The sequence below is a fragment of the Bos javanicus genome, chromosome 16, assembly GCF_032452875.1.
Source record: "Bos javanicus breed banteng chromosome 16, ARS-OSU_banteng_1.0, whole genome shotgun sequence".
In the NCBI taxonomy this organism is placed as follows: Eukaryota; Metazoa; Chordata; class Mammalia; order Artiodactyla; family Bovidae; genus Bos; species Bos javanicus.
In genome coordinates this window covers 37732540-37759073 of record NC_083883.1, presented here as the reverse complement: position 1 = coordinate 37759073, position 26534 = coordinate 37732540, and the positions used below count along the sequence as shown (strand labels likewise).

Sequence of the window (26534 nt, the reverse complement as noted above, 5' to 3'; positions counted from 1 at the left end):
CACACCACTGGCTGCTCCTCAGAACAGAACATCTCCGACTGCTACTCCACTCTGCCTGGGCATCCTTATCTTGTTCTTGATCTTAGAAGGAAAGCTTTTAGTCTTTTAGCCTTAAGTATGGTGTTAGCTGGGCCTTCCCAGGTGGCACTAGTGATAACCCGCCTGCCAATACAGGGGTCATAAGAGATGCAGGTTTGATCCCTGGGTCAGGAAGACTCCCTGGAGGAAGGCATGGCAACCCACTCCAGTAGTCTTGCCTGGAGAATCCCACAAGCAGAGGAACCTGGTGGGCTACAGACCATAGGGTCACACAGAGTTGGACATGAAGCAACATAGCATGCACACATGCCTGATGTTAGCTGTGAGTTTTCCATAAATGTCCTTTATAAAGTTGAAGAAGTTCTATTCCTATTTCTCTCCTGTACTTTCTATTCTTCCATTACATTTTTTTTTTTTTTGAGTGCTTTTATCATGAAAATGTGTTGGATTTTACTAAATACTTTTTGTGTCAAGTGAAATGATAATGGGTTTTTTCTCCTTTGTTCTATTCATGTGATATGTTACATTGGTTGACTTTCTTAATATTGAAGCACCCTGCATTCCTGAGACAAATACCTCTTGGTGGTATATAAATCCCCTTTTCTATGATATTCCATTTGGTTTGCTAGTATTATGTGAGGAATTTTCATCTGTATTTTTAAGAGATTTTTGGGTAATATTCTTTTCTTGGGGGATCTTTGTCTGGCTTTGGTATCAAGGTAATGCTGGCCTCATAGAATGAAGTATTCCCTCTGTTTTTATTTTTTTGGGAGGATTGCTATTAACTCTCTAAATTTTTGGCAGAAGTCACCAGTGAAACCATCTGGCCCTGGACTTTTCTTTGTTGGGAGTTTTTGTTTCTTAGTACAGTTTGTTTTTTAGAGCAGTTTTAGGTTCATAGAGAAACTGAGCAGAAAGTACAGAGTTCCCATGTAACTCCTGCTTCCTCTCTCCTTAAAATCTCCCCTAGCGTCAACATCTCCCACAAGGTGGTTCATTTGTTGCAATTAATGAACCTACATTTACACATCACTATCATCCAACATCCATAGCTCTTGCTGTTGGGAGGTTTTTGATTATTGATGTCATCTCTCATTATAAGCCTTTATCCTGGTGACTCAGATGCTAAAGAATCCACTTGCAATGCAGAAGACCTGGGTTCAATGCCTGGGTTGGGAAGATCCCCTGGAGGAGGGCATGGCAACCCACTCGTTTTTTTGCCTGCAGAATCCGCGTGGACTGAGGAGCCTGGCGGGCTATGGTCCATAGAGTCCCAAAGAGTTGGATACAACTGAGTGACTAAGCACATTCATACATAAGCCTTTTCATATTTTCCATTTCTCCTTGAGTCAGTTTTGGTAAATTGTGTTTCTAAGAATTTGTCTATTTCATCCAGGTTATTTGTTGGTATATAATTATTCCTTTATTTAAATGAGATTGCTAATGTCCCCCCACTCATTTCTGAGTTTAGGTATTTACAACTTTTTTTGTCACTCTGGTTATAGGTTTGCCAATTTTGTGGATCTTTTCACAGAACCAGCTTTTGATTTTCATTCTCTATTTTTCTATTTTCTTTCCACTCTAATTTCAGTCTTCCTTCTGTTAGCTTTGGGTTGTTTGCTTTTCTTTTTCTAGTTCCTTAAGGTATAGTATTTAGGTTGTTAATATGAAGTCTGTTCCTTCATAACAAGGAACAAGTTAATAACTCGATTAACTTGTTATCGAGCTATTGTTATTACTGACATGCTTTAACCAACAGTTGCAAAGTGTGCCACTAGTTTGTGATTATATGTATAGAATTTTTTTTTATTGTGGTAAAATATATATAACCTAAGATTTATCATTTTGACCATTTTAAAAAATGTATAATTCAGTGTCATTAAATACATTCATATGTATTTAACCATACCCCTTTGTCTTCATGATTTTTCATCCTCCCGAACTGAAACTCTGTACCTAGCAAACAAAAACTCTCCATTCTGCTTTCCCTTAACCCCAGGTAACCACTATTCTACTTGTTATTTCTATTAATCATTTCAGGTACCTCATATAAGTAGAATCATACACTATTTGTCCTTCTGTGTCGGATCTCAATATGGAGTTTTAAAGGTTCATCTATGCTGTAGCATCAGAATTTACCCTTCTAAGCTGAATATTCCATTGCATGTATATACATTTTGTTTATGTATTCATCCATCAAAGGACACGTGCTACTATTTGTTGGCTATTGTGAATAATGCTGCTATGAACATTGGTATACAAATATCCTTTTGAGTCCCTGCTTTCAATTTTTCTGGGTATCTACCTCGAGGTGGAATTCCTGGATCATACGGCAGTTGTATGCATACCCACCAGCAAGGCACAAGGGTTCCAGTTTCTCCACATCTTTGCCAACACTTGTTATTTTGCTTTATTGGTAGTAGCCATTCTGGGTATGAAGTGATAGCAATTTGAATTTACTTAATAATTAGTGATGCTGAGCATCTTTTGATGTCCTTATTGGCCATTTGTATATCTCTTTTAGAGAAATGTCTATTACTTGGCCCATTTTTTTTAAACTGGATTTTTTTTTTTTTTTGGTTGTTGACTTGCAGCCCTTCATTTATTCTCATCAGTAGACACTTGATACATGACTTGTGAATATTTTCCTTCATTTTGCAGGATGCCTTTTCATTTTGTTGAGTGTTTCTTTTGGTATGCAGAAAGTTTTAATTTTGATGAGGTTTAATCCATCCATTTTTTTCTTTTGTTGCCTGTACTTCTCGTGTCATAGCCAAGAAATCATTACCAAATCCACTGTCATGAAGCTTTTCCTCTATGTTTTCTTCTAAGTTTTATGCTCTGTAAACTTAAAAGAAAGACTGAAGAGTAAGTTGTAAATAGTATAAACTAGATGAAGACTTGAATTGAAGCACATCATTCTGGAGGGAAGAAAAAATCAATATTCAAACTAAAGCAGGTAAAGAAATTTATTGCCACCCACTTGAAACTACAACTCAGATGAATCAGACCAAAAAAAAAAAAATCTTTAAGTTGACATTAAAATATATTGTTACTTGATCAGATTTGTCTTTTGAGGATTTCTTTACTGATAGGTAAAGAAACCCATTAGGGTAATTTGTTATCAACATTTTTGTGGACATTTTTCCAGGCCTCTAAAAAGGTGTTTTATGATGGCCCATCATAAATAAATAATAACACATTACATAGTAAAAATCAATTGATGAACTGCATTTTTGAGCTTGAGCGATGTTTTCCAAAGATCTTACTTTCTCTGCCATATTTCATAAGTATCAAATTGGATATTCCTATTGTGCTGCAATTGCCAAACTGAGCTCAACAGTTAAGTTTCTTCTGTAGATCAGTTATATCCATTTAAAATACAGAATCCCCTGCATAAAACCAAAATAAGAACAATGATTTTGCTCAAGCATTTGTTTAATGTGGCTGTAAAATATTTAAATTTTTTTTAACATTTAGCATTTATTCTTAAAATAGTTCCTCCACCTGTTGTTTCCATAAGACTCTTTTGTACTCTGCTCCAAAATCACCAAAAAGAGAAAGGACTCCTACCCCATTCTCTCCCCAACCGTTGCAGCTACTTTTGTGTTAGAGTGAGGGTCAGAAAACTTTTTCTGTAAAGAGTCAGATAATAAATATTTCAGGCTTTGCTAGTTATATAAACCCTGTTGTATCTACTCAATGCTGCTATTGTAGCATAACCATAGACAACAGTAAATGAATAGGTATGGCTGCATATGACCCAAGGCTACAGTTTGCCAATCCTTGCTTTAGAGTTCAGAAATTAAATCTGTTTATGTAAAATATATAGCAAGATAAATAATAAATTAGGGCCTGAAACAAAGGTATAGAATCTAGTCCTTTAGGAAAACCATCTTAACATGCCTGGGAAGTATTGTCTACTTATATATATCTACACAGTTTCATTTTTTTTCTTTACCCTGAGGTATTTATTAAGAAAGGGTAATCTGGAGTCCAGTACATGGAACATCTTTGGGGATATATATTATTTAAATAGAAAGAGATAATACTTCTAGCATCCAAAGACCCCCAGCTCCCAAATAATAATGACTCTTGGGTAAAAACAAGTGCCTGTAGTGTGCCTCCACCAGACTGATTGTTAAAGGGCAATAAGTTCTCCCTGGCAGTGATTGCAGCAATTGAAAGTTATATTTTCATATCTTGTATAGGGATGAAATCGTCCAATATTTTTCTTTGTAGCAAGTAAGGTGGTTGGTGAAGACTCAGAAAATGGATTATCAGGTGAGCTTTCGGTACATGTAACTGGATCCAAAATGCGTAGAACCTAAGGAAAATAAGAGGTAATGTCATATATACAACAGGGACTACAAAAGTCCTTGGCTTACTAATATGTAACTACTCATACGTTCTATTTCATTAATAGGGAACTACCATAAAAAGTAAGATCTGAATGATGAATTTGACTCGAGAACTTACACTTTTTCTCAAAAAGCTCTAAATTTAACGATGATGTCTAGTTGTTATATTACCTAGGTTACGTATTTTTAAAAATAAAGAAATGTTCTCATGCGTATTGATGAAAATATAGAAGAAAATAAATTGATACAGTTATATCTATTTTACCATAAGTGATACTCATTTTTATCCTTAATCAAAATATACTTATTACCTTTCTCCTTCAGGCCTTCATTGAACTGCTTGAAACTGGAATTCTACCTTTATTCTTCTACTGACATGTATTTCAAAGTTTTTGATTATTTACTTGTCAAATCAATGGCTTTTCATTTCTTTTTTTTCTAATTTACATGCAGTATTATGCTAAAGATCATGTTTTTGTTTCTTGGATTCATGGACATCATACACTCTCAATTCTTCTGCTCTAAATTTTCTATTCCATTTTCTGAGACCCACAACTGGAGGAAATCTTGGTTTGAAAAAAATTCTCTGGTTAAGGGCAAGGATAACATGGCTGGCTCATAGCTCCTGTTTCTCATTTTCATATTCTCCTAACCATCTTCATAGGGCTTCCCTGGTGGCCTAGCAGTAAAGAATCTGCCTACAATGCAGGAGATATGGGTTTGATCCCTGGGTCAGGAAGATCCCCTAAAGAAGGAAATGGCAACCTACTCCAATATTCTTGTCTGGGAAATGTCATGGACAGAGGAGCCTTGGGGGCTACAGTCCATAGGGTCGCAAAGAATTGGACGTAACTTAGCAACTAAACAGTGACAACCATCATCATTATGATGAGTATGAGTTACTGTGCAAAGGAGATTGGCAGTGGAATTAGAAAGGAACTGGGAAAAGCAGTGAGGAAAGGAGCTTTCTCTTCTATGTAAGGCTTATTGAAACAGCTTTCAGAAATGGCTCAAGGTGTCTGTTTCCCTAGCTCTCATATTGTCCAACGGGATTTTTTCCTTCTAAGTTACCAATGTACCCAAGGGGCCACAACTAATTAAAAAATGTCCTGGCATCATTTAAGAGCTACCATTTCATTTCCATACCTCTGTTTTTCTACAGGATTATTGCTTCTTCAATTTAGTTTTTGATATTCTTCTGTTTTTATGGAGCTTGGTTAGATGCTAAAGGACAGAGATAAAGGGCTTATCTTAAAGCTGCTTATAAATTGAGAAGGGGAAATAAGAAAGGTACCCCTATTCTCTATATTTGTAATTACATTATGTATCTTTAGAAACAAAATGGCAAATGAATTAAAGTTAAAGGAGACTGAGATACCAATAGCATAAAAGGTTTCCAGATTTTAGCCTGAAAGTGATCAAGATTTTAAGCTGGGTGTCTTTCAGAGAGATCACTCTGTACACAGCTGGTGGATGAGAGAAGGGGTGGGAACCAAAGCAGACAATGGGAATAAGAGAGAAAGGGAGTTTAATGCAATAATTAAGCTAAGAAAGGTTGATCTTGAAGCAATGTGGCTGAAAGGTCTAAGAGACACTGAGGAAGGAGGACCGTCAGTTTTGTTCCGTGAGACAATGTGGTGGATAAAGGACTGGAGGAAGAGGATGTAAACCAAGAACAAGCCCTGAGGCTACCCACCATCGTGTGGTGAAACAGAATGGTCAGAGAAAAGAGAAAAGAGAGCGGGTAAGGTTACATCAGCCACGGGAAGAGAGTGTTTCAAGATATCAGAAGCAGTTAGTTATACCAGATGCTACTGGCAGCAACTGAGTGGGCAGCAACACAATTTCCCAACAAAAAGAATAGAAAAGGAGAAACAATTTTGGATAATGTTTAGTTTCAGGGACTGATTCATTCAGTAAATAGCTGAACACCTACTATGTATAGAGGATTATGCCAGACTCGAGGAAACATAGTGCCCATCTTTGAAGAGCTTACAGTTTGGGAGGTGGAGAATCAAACTGCAATGAACCATGATAAAGAGCTATACTAGATTTATGTACAAGATGAACTGCAAGCCTAGAGGAAGGAAAATCTAGGTTTGCCTGAAGGAATCAGGGAAGGCTGATTCTTAAAGGCAGTGTAGTGGTTGGGCAAGGAGAGAGATTGTTGGGAGGCAGTCTAGGCAGAGGGAAGTATGTACAGAGGCGTGAGGTACAGTGGCCCGTCTGTGGAATGAAAGTGGTTAACACAGCTGGGATGTGAAGTGCAGGGGGTGGGCACACCTGGGAAATGCTCCAAGGGAAGGGGAGCTGGAATAATGATTAATGAAAGGCCTTCTATACAATATGAAATAATTCAGATTCAGTAACGAGGGAGACTGGGAGTCCTCTGAACATGAGTACCAAGATGATGGGACTGACATTTTTGAAAGAACAGTCTGGCAGCAGAGGATGGCTGCAGGTAAGTAAAAAAGCAAGGGAGGGATACTGGTTAGGAGGCTACTGTACAGTCTAGCCTGGCAATCAGGTGTCTAAACTTGGCAGAGGGAATAAATTAGAAGAAACTGACAGGACTCATAAAGGCAACAGGTTTAGGGGATGAAGGATATAAAAAATGATAGCTACTATTTATTGAGAAATTACCTATACTGCAAATGGCTACAGGCTTTATATGTATTGTTTTATGGAATCCTCAAAACATCCAATGTAGTAGGTACAGTTCGCTAAGCTAGGAAATACAGAAGAAACAGGTTATTTTTCTTTTACTTTTTTTTTTCCCCCTAGAATGGTAATACAAATACAAAGGCAAGAGGTTGTTCTGTTTTTAGCTGTCTATGGGACGAGCTAATGGAGATGTCCAGCTGGGTATGTATCTTATTCTAGAAAAAAAAGTCTCAGCTGAAGAAGTCACAAGCATAATGCTATGGGGATTAGCTAATGATAATCCCGAGATGATACAGAAAGTCAACTACGTGAGGAAAGGCTCAAGAGTGGGCACAGGAAGAGGATTCCCCTTCCCCCCACCAAATGCTGAGAACGAACAGTCACAGCAGTAGCAAAGAATTGGGAGAGTATGACGGCTTCAGAAACTGAGGGAGTTCAAGTAAAATGTGACAAAGTACTTAAATACTCATGGCCTTAATGAGAGTCCTTTTTCAGGACAGTGGAGCTGGAATTCTACTGAGATAAGCAATGGCGGGAGTTGAGGAAGGGAGGTATGTAAGTAGAAATAAATATGAACTGCTTGTTCCAGAGTTTTGGTTGTGAAGGGAAGGTGATAAGACCATATGTAGAGAACTTAAGATAGAGGGAACAGTTTTCTTTTTAGATGGAAGACACTTGGACATGTTCTTAAGTAAAAAGAGTCAACAGAAGAAGTACCTGTTAGTGGGAGGCCTGATGAGCCTGGGGGAATATGCTATGCTTTGGAGAGCCAAAGAGACACTTTTCCAGTAACAGAAATATATGTAAGGTTGGAGGCCACATAGCTAGGCTTCGAGATACATAGCAGCTGGGACCTGGAGGGAGTTTTCTGCCTCTACCATCTTTTTGTTCTGTGAATGAGGAACCAAAGTCATCTACTGAATCTGAGGTACGAGTTGGATGGGTACAGAAACCAAGAGGGCAAGCAGCTGAACTAAGATAGGAGTGGCCATCTTTAAAAACAATTACACTTTTTTCTCCTCAAGAGTATACTAATAGAGTTTGAGAAAATTAAGCTCAGAGGAGGAAATAATTTCCTCCAAGATTACTAGCTCATTAGCATGAGAAATTTTGATTCCATATTTCCTAACTCCCAGTGCCAAGCACTTTTCATTATAACATGTAAGAGGACAGTCTTAGAGGTTATACAGATCATGAAAGAGAAATATTTTACCGTTTCAGCCATTTTTTCTGCTGGAGTACTGCAGAATTCAACTGTTGATGGAACCTTTTTTTGACCATTAGTGCCAACATTTCCCAGAAGATGAGAATTTACTGCTTTTGCCAACTTGTGATTTGTTAATGCTAGTTCTGCCGTGCTGTGAGGTTGCCCGCTAGGGTAGTAAGTTTGCTCCCTTCCCCACTGCAAAGAGACCAAGAGCTCCTCCAGCAACCTGCAGCAACACACAGCACTGAACATTAGTAAGAGGATAAAATATAAAAAGCAAGAATGCTGAGAAACATGTTTCTGAAATCATATAGTTTCTTTCTCCTCTTTCTCTCAAGAGTTCAATAAACCAGGAAGTCTGGTAAAATAAGTCAGATTACAAAAACCACCTAAACTGATTTTATGGTTATGAGAGGCAAAAAGTACCTTTTTGGTTCTCTTATTTTAGTACAGGTAAAATATAATATACTCAGTATTATAGAACTACTTATTTAATTTGTGCATTTATTGAGATGCTTATATGGTATGTGTGTATATATATATGTATGTGTATGCATATGTGTGTGTGTATATATACATTATATGTGTGCATGTATGTATGTATATATATGATAATTTTTTGTATTTCATTGGTTGATTTTTAAATGATAAAGCAACCTATAATTCTTGGGGTAAAACCTCCATGGCCATGATGTATAAAGCTTTTTATATATTGTTGGATTTGAATCACTAAAATTCCATTAAGGATTTTTGCATCTATAGTCATTATAGATAGATATTGGCCTGCAGTTTTCTTGTAATGCCTCTGTATAGTTTGGTATCAAGATGATGCTGGCCACAAAAAATAAGGTAGAAACTGTTCTTTTATTTTCTAGTAAAGTTGTATAAATTTGGTTTTATTTCTTCCTTAGATGTTTGTTAGTATTTACCACTTGATTCACGTAGGCCTGGAGTTTATTAGAAGATTTTTAACTACAAAGTAAATTGCTTTAATAGGTCAGGGCTATTCAGGTTATCTGTTCTTGAGTATTCTAGTAGTCTGAGTCTTTTAAGTAGATTGTCCATGTAAGCTGTTGAACTGATTGGAAAAGAGTTGTTCATAACATCCCCTATTATCTTATGACTATAGACTCTGTAGTATCCCCTTTCCTTCTCATGCTGTGTATCTTTTTTTTTTTTTCCCCCTGATTGTACTGCCTGGAGGTTTTGTAACTTTATCCTTTCAAAGAACCAGTGTTTGGTTTTCTATTTCATTTATTTCTGCTCTCATCCTTTCTTTCCTTCTGCTTAATTTGCTCTTTGTATTTCTTAAAAAGGAAGCTTAGCTTATTGATGAGACCTTTTTTCCTTTTCTATAATAAGCATTTAAAGCTATAGCTTTATTAATTCCCTCTAAACACTGCTTTAGTTGCCTCCCACAAAATCTGATATTTTGATATATTTTCATTCTTCTAATGTCCCCTATAATTTTCTCTTGAATTTTATTTAATTTGTAAGAAATCAATTATATAAAAGTATAAAGTGCTTTTAAGGAAGAGTCTCAATTTTGACAGTTCTGGTGCATATGGATATGAAAGTAAGCTCTCATACTGTAGAATAGTTCTCAAAAAGATCTCCCTCCAAAGTAAAGACCGGTATACTTTTTGGCTTCTACCAAAAACTACAAAACTGCTATAACTGTAACCAAAAAGTACTTTTAAATGCAAAAATTTCTTCCACTATAGATATAACTAATCTCTCCCCCATTAAGAATATAAGAAGCATGTCTTCTGCTTTTTTCATTCTTCCTCCTTTCCCTGGGCAGCTATTTTAAAATGCTACTCAAAGTATATGCTCAGTGAATTAATAAATGTAGAAATACGAAAGAACTATAACAAAAATTGCAGGAGAAAGTAGAAGGGCTCAGAATGTAAACAAGTGCCATACTTCTGTGTAGCTATCATTTCCTGACGAAACTGTTCCCGTTCACTCAGGAGATCTTGTATAGCGCTCTGTGCATCACGGTTCTGACGCTGCAGAACTGCTCTGGAGTTCGTTAACTCATCTGCCATAACCCTGGAAAAGATAAAAATCTTGCATATAAATTCTCAGACAGTGTTAAAAAGTTAATATACTACCTCAGTGATTATCATTTTTAACAACTTACAAAAAGATTTACGACTGTCAAATTACTTCTCAGTTTTTAAACCTTCACTTCAGTTTAGTCAGTTCAGTCGCTCAGTGGTATCCGACTGTTTGCAACCCCGTGAACCGCAGCACGCCAGGCCTCCCTGTCCATCACCAACTCCCGGAGTCCACCCAAACCCATGTCCATCGAGTCGGTGATGCCATCCAACCATCTCATCCTCTGTTGTCCCCTTCTCCTTCTGCCTTCAATCTTGCCCAGCATCAGGGTCTTTTCAAATGAGTCAGCTCTTCGCATCAGATGGCCAAAGTACTGGAGTTTCAGCTTCAACATCAGTCCTTCCAATGAACACCCAGGACTGATCTCCTTTAGGATGGACTGGTTGGATCTCCTTGCAGTCCAAGGGACTCTCAAGAATCTTCTCCAATACCACAGTTCAAAAGCATAACATTTAAAATGTTTATGAGTTTAGAACTCATTAAAGGGACTCAATTAAAATATCTGTTTACAAAATGACAAAGAAAACAATGTTTGAACTTTCCTGTATAGTGACTTTGGAATGTACTTCAGTCTTACTCTAGATTAACCAAATTTTGGAAGAAAAATAACATTAATTATTCTCAAATAGAGAAAACTTTAGAGAAAAACAAGAGTTATTTTTCTACCACTCATTACCTGTCATTAGAAAAACATTAAATATAGAAAGGTTTATATAAAAGGAAAACTAAGTCCTCTTGTCCAGCAGTCAGGCCCCTCCTTTTATAATCAGTAATCAATAAAGTAACCAATATATTTTTATAGGAAAAAATAACTTATATGTATATCAGCATAAAAGTATGTATAAAAATATATTAATTTTATTTACAAAAAGGAATTATTTGATACAAACTTTTTTGTAGTTCACTTTTTCACCTAATAATTTACCTTGATGATTTTTTTCGTATTAGCATACATAGAGCCATTTCGTTCCCTTTTTGTTTAAAAAAAAAAAAAACAAGCTTCATGTTTTCTGATTGGATGTAGCAAAATGTGTTTAACAATTCTCTAGTGATAGAACTGAAGCAAAATTTTAAAGTATTTTTATTCAGTTGAAAAAATCTTACAACTAAAATTAAAGTCTCAGACCACAGTAACCACTGAATTCCTTAAAATGAAAACAGTTCTGATGTTAAAAGATTAAATCAACTAAAATATAAATAAAGTTTGGTTTCACTATTATTGCCCTCAAAGTATTACTGTTAACATTGATCAGAATGTTTAATAAATTACATATTGTAGTAATCTATAAAATGCATGCATGATTTGCTTCTTAAGCTGTTCAGTAAAAATTAACTTATTCATTCTAAGCCAATAAACAGTAAATTCATTTCTCCAAATACATCCTTTATTAGTACAATTAGAAAACAAATTAAGGATTTTAACAGAGTAATCAATTATTAGAAAGTATCACCGATATTAAGACATGAAGAAATAACTTTCTAAAAATATATTCATTACAATCAGTGGTTCTTAAGGTACAGACTGGAAACCTTTGGTGTTTGTGAGAAACCTCTTAAATCAATGTTATTAAACATATTATATGGGAAGCACTGAGCTAAACACTGAAAATACTCAGATGGGTAACACCCACATTCTGTTCTCCAGTAACTCAAAGTTGGAAGGAGGGGATGAATAGAAAATAGTAACATATAAGAGACCTTCCCAACTACCAGTGTATTCATGCGTCTGGGGGTTATAAGGGCCTAAGGTTCTCACCTCTACTGGAGAGGTAGCCTCGTCCGGTATGCCATGCAGATTATCGCTTTCTATTTGTGTATAAAGAGAAAAAGGTTGGGAAGCTCTATTATGATGTAGCTAAATGAGCAATGAGAACAGAGTCTGAGAGACAAAATAAGACATTATGCAGTGGCAATGATATGTGAGTTTTTAGAATGTGGGGAAAAATCTTCTTTTAAAAATTTAAATATTTATTAGCTGTCTGAGTTTAGTTTTGTTCTGATCTTAAACATTGTAGTTAGAGTGATTTCCACTACAGAAGAGTAACTCAGAATCTGGAATGAGGGAGTAGCTTTATGCTAGCACTTTTCCATTTAGGGAGACTGTATGACCATCCAGAGGAGGGCGAGTCCATCTCTTAAATCATGTATGAGTTAATTTGACAATCTCAGTCAAATTTTCACACTACAATCCAGTTTTTTTTGCATTAGAAGGGTCAACAAATCTGACAGAGCAAAAAGTAGGAAATGAGTTACTATTTACTGTATGACCATCCAGAGGAGGGAGAGTCCATCTCTTAAATTATGTATGAGGTAATCTGACCATCTCAGTCAGAAATTTTCACACTACACTTTTTTTTTTTTTTGCATTAGGAGGGTCAACAAATCTGGCAGAGCAAAAACTAGGAAATAAAATAGAAAATACCTGCTTGCGAGGAATTTACTTCGCCACACATCACACTGTATTGACATCCGTTCTAACTGTTCAGAAAGCTGAGCGATGTTTCGACCCAGGGCTTCATTTTCTAAAATAAGCTGATTTTTCTCACGGGCTACACGTTCAAAGTGATACTGAAGGTCATCCCCAACAGAAGCCACCAGCAGCTTTTTTAACTCACGATTGACCTGGAAGAAATCATGACCAATACAAGCTCAAAGTAATGCCAGTGAGTTCAATGTAGCAAAATGAACAGAAGAGAAACTGTGTTTCATATGTAATTTGGACCGCCATTGCTACAAGTGCATATCAAAAAGTGATATCAAACAAGTTAAGTTTCATAATATATACATACCATGTCTATATCTCTATTAATCTACAGTCCATGCAGTTATAATTTGAGCCTCTTAAGAGTACAAATCATTATCATAATAATTACAAACTGCCTCTCATCAACACTTAAAGGAAAAAATTTAAAAAACTGAACCAATAAATTTTGCTAAAAAGTATGACAGTGTTTTATAAATCTTTTTCAACATTTAAAAATTGGTTTCTTTGTGCCCTAGGATTTTTAAGAATTTAAGCAAAGAAAGCTATTCAAGATGTCTATAATCATGTTCTTCACACTGTTATAAAAAATGAAACAAAATTAAAACAAATGTCCAATAAAAGGTATTGGCATGTGGTATAGTTACTGAAAAACACTGTTGCTATTAATAATGATATTTTAATAGGATATCTTGAGACGTGGGAAAATATTAACTAAAAAAAGTAAATTACAAGGCAAAAATGAACTCAATATGTATAATTATGCACTTACAGCTGGATGGTATTTATAGGTGATACTATTTTCATTGTTTTTTCTGTATTTTCTAAGATGTTTACAAATATGTACTAGTTTTGTAATTTCAAATTAGTTATTTAAAATATATTATTAAATACATTAGAAACATATTTGGATAAGAATCAGTAACCATGGTGTCACTTATAAAGACTAACCTCTAGAACAAAGATGTATAATCTAACAGAAACAAAGTGGGCAGTGCTAAGGCAATATTTACTAAGATGTAAAGATTAAAGACTATGAACTTTTTTTTTAATAGCCTTTACACTTTACATTTTAGCAAATATTGCCTTACCACTCCTCACTTTGTTTCTCTGTCAGTCACCTGATGTGAAGAGCCAACTCATTGGAAAACACCCTGATGCGGGGAAAGATTGAGGGCAGGAGAAGGGGGCAACAGAGGAAGAGATGGTCAGATGGCATCACCAACTCAATGGACATGAGTTTGCATAAACTCCGGGAGACAGTGAAGGACAGGGAAGCCTGGCGTGTTGCAGTTCATGGGGTTGCAAAGAGTTGGATACAGCTTAGTGACTGAACAACAACAGCAAAAGTTTAAAGACAGTAAATCAAGCAATATAGGTCATTTCCAATTTACAATGAAGATACCAATACTTATTCCACAATTTTCTTTATTCTAACTATTATCTATACATAGAAAAAATCCTTGGAATTTATGGATTCTTAAAGCAAGGATTACTGACTAGTCGATTTGGTTCATCTCTGGCCTGTGAGTTCTTAACTGTAACCTCCTTAATAACTTACAGGTGGTCTTGTACAATGTCCAAAGTACCGCACATTGTCCAAAGTACCTTACATGTCATCTTCAACCATGTTTAGAATATAAGTTCCCAACATAAACTAATTCTAATAGAGGCACTAACAGAACGGGAAATTTAAGAGGAAGCATTTTGGAGTAATGACAAGTTATAATGAACAACATTCCAAGAGGAAATATATTTTATTCTATATTTATAATATTTTCTGTGTTCATTCTATGTTCATAGCCATTGTCATTAAAGCTATTAAGGCTGTTCTTACCTCTGACTGTACTCTGAGCTGGTTTGAAAGGCCTTCTTTGTCCTGCAGCAACCTCCTTTCAGAGTTCTTGAGCTTTTCCAATGTATTCTTTACCTCAGACAGTTCCTTTCTGGGTTCTATGACTCCCTCTGGCTGTCCAAGGAGTTCTCCTTTATGATGTCCCAGAGACTTAACCTTTGCATTTTTGTAGGGGATATTATGGGTTATAGCAGCTTTGGGAACTAAAATTCTTACAGCTTCGACTTCCACAGCTTTTTCAGCGAGAATCTTCCCTAGCTGAAGAACTCCTGGGCTCTCTGATGGGACTGCTTTCTTTCGTGGACTCTGAAGGATGTGATGCGTTATAGGTTGGATTCCAGGAGTAACTTCAATAGATTTAGGTGGCTCCTCAGTTTCCATTCCATCTCCTGCTCCTCGGATTGGGGATGGAGTAAGGATGGCTGTAGGATGGAAAACAAAACAAGCTATTTGCTGAAAAGAAATGCCAGGAAATGCCAAGATATACTTTACCCTACATTCAGAATTCCTGGCACTGAAAAAAAAATTTTTTTCAAATAAAAATTAAATTTCAAAACAATCCTGTGTCAACAAAGGATGAACGAAGTCTTATAGGTTCAAACCTTCCTTAAGTAAATGGTTTCTCTCTTGGTGGAAACTGCAAGAGAGTTGGAATCAAGTTATTTGGTTCCCACTTCTACTTCCTAGTATGCTGTGCTGTGCTGTGCTCAGTCGCTTCAGTCGTGTCCAATTCTTTGTGACCCTATGAACTATAGCCCACCACACTCCTCTGTCCATGGGATTCTCTAAGCAAGAATACTGGAGTGGGTTGCCATGCCCTCCTCCAGGGGATCTTTCTGATCCAGGGATCGAACCCATGTTTCCTGTGTCTTCTGCATTGCAGGCAGATTCCTTACTGCTGAGCCACCGGGGAAGCCCACTTCCTAGTATAATCCTAGGTAAATAATGTAACTCTCTATGAATCTCAAGTTCCTAATCTGAAAAGTGGAGATAGTAACAAATATGTAATAAATATGCTACAAGGTTGTGATAAGAAAGGCTGTAGTAAGATCAAATGCCTGGCACATTGTGGACACTCAATAATCTTAAATAATAAAAATAAATGTAGGCTATGTACATACCTATTTGAAAGTGTCTATCTCAGAACAGACTCACCTGTTTGTGAACTCTTAGCAAAGAATGGTTCACAAACTATCCAACTGGACTACTCTCTCTCCTAGGCTTCTAATCAGGCCTCTGTTTCCGCTATTTCTTATTCTTTTAGATGGCTTCTTCCACCATTTACTGTGATTCTAACTTATCCCTTTAAGAAGCCAGCTTAAACTCTACTCTGCATTAAAAATTTCCAACTTTTAGCCTATACTCTGAATGCCTGTGCTACTTAACTATCTCAACACTCAGTGTGAATCTTAATCATGATCCATGATTATCATTTATGGGTTTTATTATATGCTAAATCTCACTTCCCCAATAAGTATGATAAACACTCTGTGGCCAGGCACCATGCCCTAAACAAATGGAAGGAGCAGGACATTATAGAAATGCCATGGACTCTGGGATTAGCCAGATCTGGTTCTTAGTTCCATTTCTACCATTGCTTCCTGTATAATCCTGTACAAAACCCTGCAAATTATCTGAGCTTCAGTTTTAGCCTCCACGAAATGGATTTAACAGTACATCTAGGGTTACCTGTGTCTTCAATGAAAGAATGGTAACAAATAACCAACGTTTATAAAGACTTAGCACATGTCAAACACTATTCTAAATACTTTACATATAAGTATTTTATTCTTAAAATCACCCTTTGAGGTAGGTGTAATTAGCTCTCCTTTACAGATGAAGAAAATGAGGCACAAAGAGGTCCAGGAACTTGCCCACAGTCACACCACCCAGCTAGTAAGTAGAGGGTATTATCATCATTGTTATTCAGTCGCTCAGTCATATCCGATTCTTTGTGACCCCTTGGACTGCAGCATGCCAGGCTTCCCTGTCCTTCACTGGGGTTAGGGTTAGGGCCTTGACTACTGTACACACTGCCCCTTCAAGTGTAGAAACTGTCTTGCACAGAAGTAAATGCAGATAAATGATAGCTCCCATCCCCCTTCCTCTGAAACACTTAATACATTGATGCTCATGCCTACTAATTTGCTCAATTGAAATAAATGATCTCCTCTCATATAAGCCAACCTGACTAGTCATCCTTAGTTCAGATAACCTTTGGAAGGCAGCTACGCTCACTACTGTACCACCATTGCTCCAGTCAAAGAACAGTTTGTTTCTTTTCTATTTTACCTTATCTCAAATCACGCAGTGTAAGAAGCTTCACTGAGTCACCTTTCTCCAAGAAAAGGCTACTTTCACTAATTGATTCAAGAAAATACGTGGTTTAGAGCTTAGAAAGAATTGAGAATCTGTGAGGATGGGAAATGTTGCAAGCCTCGACGAGATGGCTAGAATGACACCTAACTGACACGGAATTCCTGAATTAGTAAATTCACTAACATTCCTCTGAGCAACAAGTGAGATTCCTTGCCATTTTACAAGTCCAGAATACATTTGAGAAAATTGAGGCCAAAACCTAGGAATAGCTTTTATTCACTTCACTATGTGCCAAGGACTCAGTTCTACTAAGTTCTTCAGATGCATCAGTATCATTTGGTTTTACAAGTCTCATGACTTTGCATAATAGAACCCATTTTGCAGACAGAAACAGAGGCAATGAAAGGTTAAATAGCTTGTCCAAATCATCAGTGTCAAACTAGGATTTCAGTCCAAATATGAATCCAGAGCTAAGATGTTAATGGGTCTGGGAAAGTGTAGTCCCTTGGTCATGTCCAACTCTGCGACCCCATGGACTATACCTCACTAGGCTCCTCTGTCCATGAAATTCTCTAGGCAAGAATACTGGAATGAGTAGCCATTCCCTTCTCCAGAGGATCTTCCTGACTCAGGGATTGAACCCGGGTCTCCTGTGTTGCAGGCAGACTTTTGGGCCTTCCCACAAACCAAAACTATTGCACCTTATCAGCCTAAACTTATTGCCTCTCTTAACAGCCCTGTTAGGTTGCAAAAGCCCACAGAGTTTATATAACAGTTATAGCAAGCTTAAAAAAAAAAGGCAGATTGGACCCTTGAATGATTTCCCATTACTCTCAGAATAAAGACCAAGATCCTCACCATGGCCTACCTGGCCCTCGGTGATCTAGTCCCCTGCTCAACTCCTGGGTCTCAACTTTATGCCGTTCACTCCCTCAGATCCTAAGTTACAGCCTTATTTGTTTTCTCTTAGTGTCTCAGTAGGAGTAGACTCCTTCCTCTTCCTCTGCAAACATTTTTTATTGGAATATTCTTCCTAACTTCCTCCTCCCGACTCACCTTTCAAATCTCAGTTCAAACTTTCGAAGGGAAGCCTTTCTCTATAGTCTTCCAAGATTATATGCTTCAACAGCAAAGACCATGCCTTGCTTTTTACCATTTATCACAACAGTTAACTGACATTTTGTTCAGTGTAATTAGAAATACACTGTTTTTGCCTTCCAATGGGATATAAGTCCGATGAGGGCGGGACTGTGTGTCCTGTGTTTACCCTTGTATTCTTGGTAAAATGCCTTGTACCTAAGACTCTGAGGAACGATTAATGCATGGTAACAAGGGAAAAAGGATGAGCACACGTAATAGTGGTGATAAGGATAAACTTCAGAGTTTATCATCAAGGGGAGAAAAAGCTTAATTAATATGATAAAACATAATTCTGCCTTCTTTTCTCTTACACTAAAGTTCTACAAAGTTATATCACCATACTCCAGAACTATTTTTTCATTTAACAGATTTTTGTAGAGTTTTTCGTGAGTATGTAGTAATGGACAGGGAATCCCAAGTTATGTTCATTAGACAAGAGGTAGAATGACGTCTGAGCTATAATTAAGGTGTTCTATTTAATAAAATATTTTATAGTAGAATAAAGTATCTGTCATTTCTGTATTAAGTGTTAACTAAGATATTTGGGCTTTAGGACTGATTCTACTTTCAAAAAGATGAAAAAAGGAATACTTCAGAAAGCGAAAGGGTTTTGTACTTAATTCATGCATATTAGCATGGAGGACAATTCCCAAAAATGAACAGTTTTAAAAATAAAGGCCTATTCCCATGCTCTCAAAACCTGGTTTTAAGTTTGTCTAACTGTACTTAGTGCAAATTTAATCTTGTCACTCAGACATTCTGGCATTTAAGAAGTAATATAGAACCACGAATTAACTACAGAGTAGTAATTTAAAAGACCACAAAAAGACACACTAGAACTATACCATTCAGGCCCTCTGAACCTGAAGAAATAAAACTAAATATGATTTCTAAGCAAGTCATAACATTGTTAGGTTGGAATTTTAGGTAATGAAGATTCAAGAACAAAACATAAAATGGTTAATGCTACATTTAAAAGCCAAAGAAACATTAATGGGTACTTAACAGAAATCTCTTTTCAAACAAAATATGTTATAAAACTCCAATCACGAAATTTAATCAACTTTGTTCAAACTCAGTTTACACTTTATTTAAACTGTTCTACTTACTCAAGCATTTGTGAGAACCAAAGCTGTACCGTGTATCACATGGCAGCTCCCTCTTTGTAACATCTATACTTCTAGCTAATGTGCACAGGCAAGGAGACAGGTTGGGGAGCCAAGGCTTTGTGTTTTCTCACCTGGTAACTTACTTTCATAATTCTGTTTTTCCTGTGACACACATTGAAGCCTTTATTACATATGCACTAGGTCCAACCCAGGGCATATTCAAGAGCAATTACCTTCGGTCTGGTGGAAGGACAACGACCTACTGTACAAGCTCTGTAATTATGGGCAATGTTTGAGTAAAATAACCCCTTTCCATTCTTTAAAGGGAACCAACAAAACGATTCTTCAATTATTCATCAATAGTAATTTCTACTTGTGATCACTTATTAAAGAATGAAAACATATCTAAGGTTTACGGCTCATTCTTTCTGCCTTTCTCCCAAATTGGTGACATGCAGGGAAAGAACAAATATTCTACAGTAGGGGTTGGCAAACTTTTTCCATTGAAGGTCAGATAATAAATATTTTAGGGTTTGTGGACCATGAGGCAAAATTAAGGATATTATATAGGCATTTATATATGAAGAAAAAAACCAAAATTTTAATGATGAAACTCAAATTATAATAACAATAAAAGTGTTTTTTTTGTAATATAGATCTAATAATGAAAAGAACAGTTCTTTTTATTTGTGATGTGCGTTTGCATGCATGCTCAGTCATGTCCAACTCTTTGCAGCCCCATGGACTGTAGCCATCAGGCTCCTCTGCCCATGGTATTTTCTAGGCAAGAATACTGGAGTGTGCCATGCCCTACTCCAGGGGATCTCCCGACCTAGAGATCGAACCCTCAGCTCTGGCATTTCCTGCACTGGCAGGCACCTGGGAAGCCCTTTTATTTGGGATAAACACTAGGCTTAAGTGGGATTCAAAGTTAGTGTTCCCTATTATCAAACTGACTGCAAATATTCTCAGAAGGCCTAAGATCCCTAATTTGCCAACCCTTGCTCTAAAATACTGAGGCAAATTTGCTGTAGCAGAAACTAGTTGAGACACCCACATTATTATGTTACAGCCCTTATTCTTTCTGCCCATTCACCCTGTCTCCTACAGATGTTTTGTTCTCTCTCTCTCTCTTGTCTAACTGCACCCCGAGAATGACTACCCTCTCGCTAAAGCTGTACAAAGCACATGATGTCTAGAAAGCACCTGATGTCAAGAAAATGCTCCTGTCCTTTGTGAGCATTCTTCATTCCAGAAAGGAGGTCATACAACGATAACCTTGAGGACCATCAGAATCAGTTCTGGAACCACCTGATGCCATTGCTAATGATCTTAATTAATGTCTCCATGAGGAAAGAATAATTTAAGACAGCGTCAGCCCTGATCCTTATCTACAACCCTATTTTCCACTCTGAAACTCTAAGACCCCTTGCCATCCCTCAGGAAAGGGACAGTCTAGACAGCATTAGCCTGCTGTGGCCCTCGTTGCTTGGCAAAGTACTGGGTTGCCCAAAAGGCTCCTTGGGTTTTGTAACATCTTATTGGAAAACCTGAATGAACCTCTTGGCCAACCCAATAACAAAGCTACTCTTTGCTCCTCCTCCAAAGCTCTGTTGTCACGTTTCTATTCGGCACTGGTGAACAGAGGCCAAGTTTTTGGCAACAAAAGAACATCATTTTATAGTTTGTTATTAAAAAGACATTTCTCCTTTTTTCATAAAACTAAATCTATGAAGACAGATACTCAAACTCAGCAGGATCGTATAAGGGAAATAACACTGGACTCTGAGTCAAAAACTTAAGTCTCTACTGCCACTTATTATATGACCTTGGGCAAACCATTTAACTTGCACACACCCCCACCCCCGCGACCCCCACAACCCCTATATCCTACAGTGCTTTCAGAATAATGCAAACACAAGAGTATTTTTCTCTTGTAGATGAAATTGCTGAGAGATCCTTAGGGAAGGGACTGCCTCCTAATGTTTGTATCACCAACTTACTTTAAAGGTACTTGGTGCAGAAAAGGGGAATACATGTTTTGAAGTTCATCAATGTTAATATTAACACATCACCTAGAAGATTTCATTTCAACATCCAATAATTATTTAAAAATTGCTGAATATTTTCCCATTACAAAAAATCTGTACTCATTTATAATCTGACAAATTTTTCAGATCATATGCAGTTCAGCTCTAAAACAGTTATTAGGGATCATCACTTGGTGATTTTAAATTAATATTATTTTAAATGTTACCAATATCACCTAATAAAGTTTGGTTACCATTTAATTAGAAAAATATACTATAGGCAGTGAATTTAAAGAGTTAGGCGCACATGTACTGACATGGAATCCAAACATTCCTTTTGTCACAGGCTCCGCAAATAGAGTTCCCTGGTCAAATAAGTGTGGGCAGTGCTGCATACTATACCTCTTTGGAGTTGCACAATGTACATTAATATATTAGAGGCTCTGAGGGGTCCTATAGTATAATCTCTCCTTTAATCCAGCATTTCCCAAATTTATCTACCCATGGAGTCCTTTTTCACCTAACAACTGTTATTTTACAGACCTAGACTTAAAAGTTAGACTATTTATGGAGTTAAAAGTATCTGAACATCTCAGACCTTCCTATCTGAAGGTCAGACTAAATTGTCTGACTTTAATCCCTTTACTTTTAATTTCAACTTCACTCTCCGAAAAAGGTTTGGATTTGAATTCTAATTTTCTAGTTGTTCCTATTTACTGAAATGTTTCCCTTTCAATAACAGCCCTAGCAGCAAGGACACATCCCTCTCATGATGGCTACTGCTCAAATGTCCACTGAGAGAAAGTTCTGTCTCCTTAAGCCAATCCTGCTTCTTTTCTGAGGCAGTAATAGGAAATGCAAGCAACCAACAAACATCAGCCATGATAAGTTCACCCTTTCTCAGGCCACGCGATACAAGTTACTCTTCTTCACTAACAACAGTTATCATGATATTACATAGGATTAGGACTAATAGCTGAATTATCTACTTCACTGTAAAATTAAGATCAAATGAAACAATGTATGTGAAAGTGCTTTATAACTCTAATCCTCATTACAAACACGTAACAACAAATAATAATTTCACAGAGGCCTTGCAGTGACTTTTAATTACTAATGATAATGTCATATATAACTTTTCTTTTTGCCAAGAATCACCGCTAACTGCTTTCATATTAGTTACGATTTAACTGCTCTTTTTCCCATTAATCCCCAGCTTGTTACTTTCATTTCAGTTTCTAATTTGCTTATTCTAATACTATAAAAAGCCTCTGGTGACTCTGAAATGCTGTTACACACAGCTGAATTGAATTCAATTAAACATTTATTAGCATGATCTTCACTTCCTAAACACATTTAAACCCCCTTTAAAGAGTTTGCTGTTGGAGATCTGCTTGCTGCAAAAGTGACTTCTAGAGAATAGTTTCTCATCTCACTCCACCCCGCCTGGCCCTCCCCTCTCCCCACCTCAAAAAAAGAAAACAGTTTCTCCATAACTCACTCCACCCAAGAATAACCTCAAACAAGAGGTGCTCACTTTGGGACATGCTAAGACTTAATCTATGTCTAAGTGAAGACGGTAGACAGTAGGCTGTATGGGTCTGAATCACAAGAGAAGAGATCTAAGCTATAGATTTGGAAGTCATAAGTATTAAAGCAGTGAAAGCAGAAGAGAAAGAGGGCTCAGAAACATTAATATTTAAAAGGTAAACCAGAAGAAGAGGAGGATTAAAAAGAAACTATAGGCCGTACCAGGTGGAACAGTGGCAAGTAAGAATCTGGCTGTCAAAGCAGGGGACACGGGTTGGATCCCAGGTCTGGGAAGATTCCACACATCCCAGACCAACTAAGCCTATGCATCACAACTACTGAGCCTGTGCTCTAGAGCCGGCACAGCCTGGAATCCACAGGTGGCAGCTAGGGAGCCTGAGCACCACACCTACCGAAGCCTGTGAGCCTAGAACCTATGCTCTACAACGAGAGAGGCCACGGGAATGAGAAGCCCCTGCCCTGCAACAAAGAGTAGCCCCTGCTCACTGCAACTAGAGAAAGCTGATGCAAAGCAATGAAAACCCAACACGGCCAAATTAAAAAAAACACAAAAAACTATAGCTACAGCAGTGGTGTCCAACAAGACTTTCTACAATGATGAAAATGCTCTATATCTGCACTTTCTAATACAATAGCCACCAGTCACAAGTGATCACTGAGCACTTAAATGTGGCCAGTGTGACTGAAAACCTCAAAAAAACCCGAAAACCTAAAATGTTTTAATTTTTAAGAAAATATTAATTTAAATTCAAATAGCCACATGTCACTACTGTGTTGGACAGTGAAGGGCCACAGAGTAAATGGAAAATAAGATGAACTCATGCAAATCATAGAAAGAATTTCAAAAAGTGGGAATGAGCAATAGCATGAAATGCTCTACAAAGGACAAGCAAAGCAGGACTAAAAACTAACTAATGTAGTTAGCAAGTACTCTGAGTTGAATTGTGTCCCACTCCAAATATTCATAATGTTGTCCCACACCTCAGAACATGACGTTATTTGGGAATAGAGTCTCTGCAGATGTAATTAGTTAAGATGAAATCATACAGAGGTATGCATTTCTAATCCAATATGATTGATGTCCTTATAAAAAAAGGATAAATTTGGACACAGAGACACACATACACAGGGAAAATGCCACATGAACAAAAATGCAGAGATCATGATGATGTGTCTACAAGACACGCAATACAAGAAATTCCCAGCAAGCCACCAGAAACTAGGGGAGAGGCCTAGAATAGATCCTTCTCTACTGCCTACAGAGGCAGCATGGCTCTGCCAACACACTCATCTTGGACTTTGTTGTTGTTTATGCTTAGTCACTAAATCATGTCCAACTCTTTGGTGACCCCATGGATTGTAGCCCACCAAGCTCCTCTGTCCATGGGATTCTCCAGGAAAGAATATGTGTGGGTTGCCTTTTCCTACTCCAAGGGAATCTTCTCAACCCAGGGATCAAACCCGAGTCTCCTGCATTGGTAGGCAGATTCTCTACCACTGAGCCACCAGAGAAGCCCATGATCTTGGACTGTGCTGTGCTGTAGTTAGTTGCTGAGTCGTTTCTGACTCTCTGCTACCCCATGGAGTGTAGCCCACCAGGCTCCTCTGTCTATGGGGATTCTCCAGGCAAGAATACTGGAGTGGGTTGCCATACCCTCCTCCAGGGGATCTTCCCAACCCAGGGATCGAACCCAGGTCTCCTGCATTATGGGCAGATTTTTCACCGTCTGAGCCACCAGGGAAGCATGAGAATATTGGAATGGGTAGCCTATCCTTTCTCCAGGGGATCTTCCCAACCCAGGAATCAAATGAGGGTCTCCTGCACTGCAGGCGATTCTTTACCAGCTGAGCTACCAGGGAAGCCCAGATCTTGGACTACTAGATTTCAAAATTTTGAGACAATAAACTTCTGTTGTTTAAGTCACCAGTTTGTGATTCTTTCAGTATCCCTAACCAATGCAATAAGAAAAAGGTATTCTATATCTGCCAGTTGTTTGTCTGTCTACCTAAATCTTTAAAAAGGTATGCTCTTATTTACTTAAATCTTGATCTTCTAGTGGACAGAGAACATAGCTCTAAAACATTTGCTCTCACTACTGTTTAACAGCAGTAGCCATCTAGTAAATACTACCGAACAATGTTAATATTCAATCATATATCTGAAGTGCTGAAGTGTAAACACTGTATTAAAAAACAAACATGAAGAGATATGAAGCACAGATGATTCCCAAGGGCTCTTTGGGGTTTGGTTCCCTGGCTGAAACATTCCTTCATCTTATTGTCAGAAATTTCATGTTTTAAAAATAATTATCACCAAAAGAAGAATACTTACCTTTGGTTTCTAAGCTTTCAAGAGTAGTCATTGTTTTTCACCAATGAAAATGTACCCCAAGACTTCTACTGAAAAACCTAAAAATGTATAAAATGAAAAAATTAAAACAGTATCATATAAACACATTCACCAAGTCCCTGTAATTTTAATATTATGATATTCTACTTGCTGCTGCATTTAGTAAACTTGCATTTGGAAGTGCCCCTTAAAGCCCCTTTTCACAAGGTAATATAGTTATGGCTACCAAATATCTTAAAAAAAATTAGGGGTAGCTTACTTTCAAATTTCACTGTTTACTGTAAATTACCACCAGTAGAATCTAAATGATCATATGTGTGTCCTTAAATTTAGCTCAGAAATAGTACTGTAGTTAATATAGGGGCTTTTGTATCACTGATGGACACCAGGAATTTAAAAGCAATTAATTTAAACTAATTAAGTCCTCACAAGACTTCATTGACACTATTTTGTTCACTAAATCCTGGAGAAGGGAATGGCAGTATTCTTGCCTGGAGAATTCCATGGACAGAGGAGCCTGGCGAGTTACAGTCCATGGGATCGCAAAGAGTTGGACACGACTGAGCTTCTAACACCACCACCACCACCACCACCACCACCACCACCACCCACTGTTCATTAAATACATCACAGAGGAGCTTCTCTTCAAATGTTTGACAAGCGACAAAAAAAATTCATAGCTTAATTTACATTTCTTGGTAATAAAATTAAAATGGCATAGTATATGCTTTCAGAAATGTATGGATGGCCTTAAAGGCGGTACAAGCCTTTCTGGAACAACAGGCAACCTTTCCCTAAATCCAAAGCGGCTCAACACCCAAACTTCAACTCGTGCCGCCGTCCCTTTCCAAAATTCCCTCTTAGTTACACAAGTCCGTTCTGGGACTTACCTCTCAGATTCTTACTCTTCCTACTGCAGGGGGCCTCACTTTACAGATTCTTCGTCCAGATCTCACTGGTTTAACGACAGGCACTCCTCTAGCATTCTGAAGCCGATCCGCCCAGGCCTTGGTGACATCAAACTTCTGGTTCACAAATAATCGCTTCCGATTACTCAGGGTTTCGTTTCCGGAAAATTTTCCAAAAGAAAAATGTCAACTCACTCTGCGATGCATTTAAACTTAAGTAACATAGAACATATAGTGTAAGACTTGAGTAAGTGAAAACTGGATAAACTCCTATTAAAAAATGTAGATTATTTGGGCCTTAGCCACGTAGTAGCTTCAACTTCCGGTCACCTGTCCACCACACGGAAGTGACGATAGGGGAAAGAGGTAGGCGGTGTTCCGTCACCCTAGGCGAC

The 26534-nt window shown here is 37.5% G+C and overlaps 1 protein-coding gene across 2 annotated transcripts; it reads right to left on the bottom strand.

Moving 5' to 3' along the window:
• Nucleotides 1-2990: 2990 nt before the first annotated feature.
• BLZF1 (basic leucine zipper nuclear factor 1) lies at nt 2991-26493 on the bottom strand. Of its 2 annotated transcripts, none has more exons than XM_061382553.1 (7): nt 26122-26493; nt 25214-25290; nt 14715-15154; nt 12818-13017; nt 10198-10326; nt 8278-8497; nt 2991-4366 (listed from the first exon to the last, which is right to left on the bottom strand). In XM_061382553.1, the coding sequence occupies exons 2-7, from the start codon at nt 25242-25244 to the stop codon at nt 4181-4183; spliced, it is 1206 nt and encodes a 401-aa protein (XP_061238537.1). In that variant the 5' UTR covers nt 25245-25290; nt 26122-26493; the 3' UTR covers nt 2991-4180. The 2 variants fall into 2 exon arrangements, with proteins under 2 accessions (XP_061238537.1, XP_061238538.1); XM_061382554.1 differs by having other exon boundaries at nt 25214-25305; nt 26122-26491.
• Between the last annotated feature and the right edge of the window lie 41 nt (nt 26494-26534).

What these genes read in the sequence shown, in the direction of transcription:
- BLZF1 (XM_061382553.1), bottom strand. Translation starts at nt 25,244, where the DNA reads ATGACTACTCTTGAAAGCTTAGAAACCAAAG. An exon ending in AGCTCAGAGTACAGTCAGAG is followed by an intron (nt 13,018 to 14,714) that starts GTAAGAACAGCC and finishes GATTTCTTCCAG; the next exon opens with GTCAATCGTGAGTTAAAAAA. An exon ending in CAGAAAAAATGGCTGAAACG is followed by an intron (nt 4,367 to 8,277) that starts GTAAAATATTTC and finishes TATTTTCCTTAG; the next exon opens with GTTCTACGCATTTTGGATCC.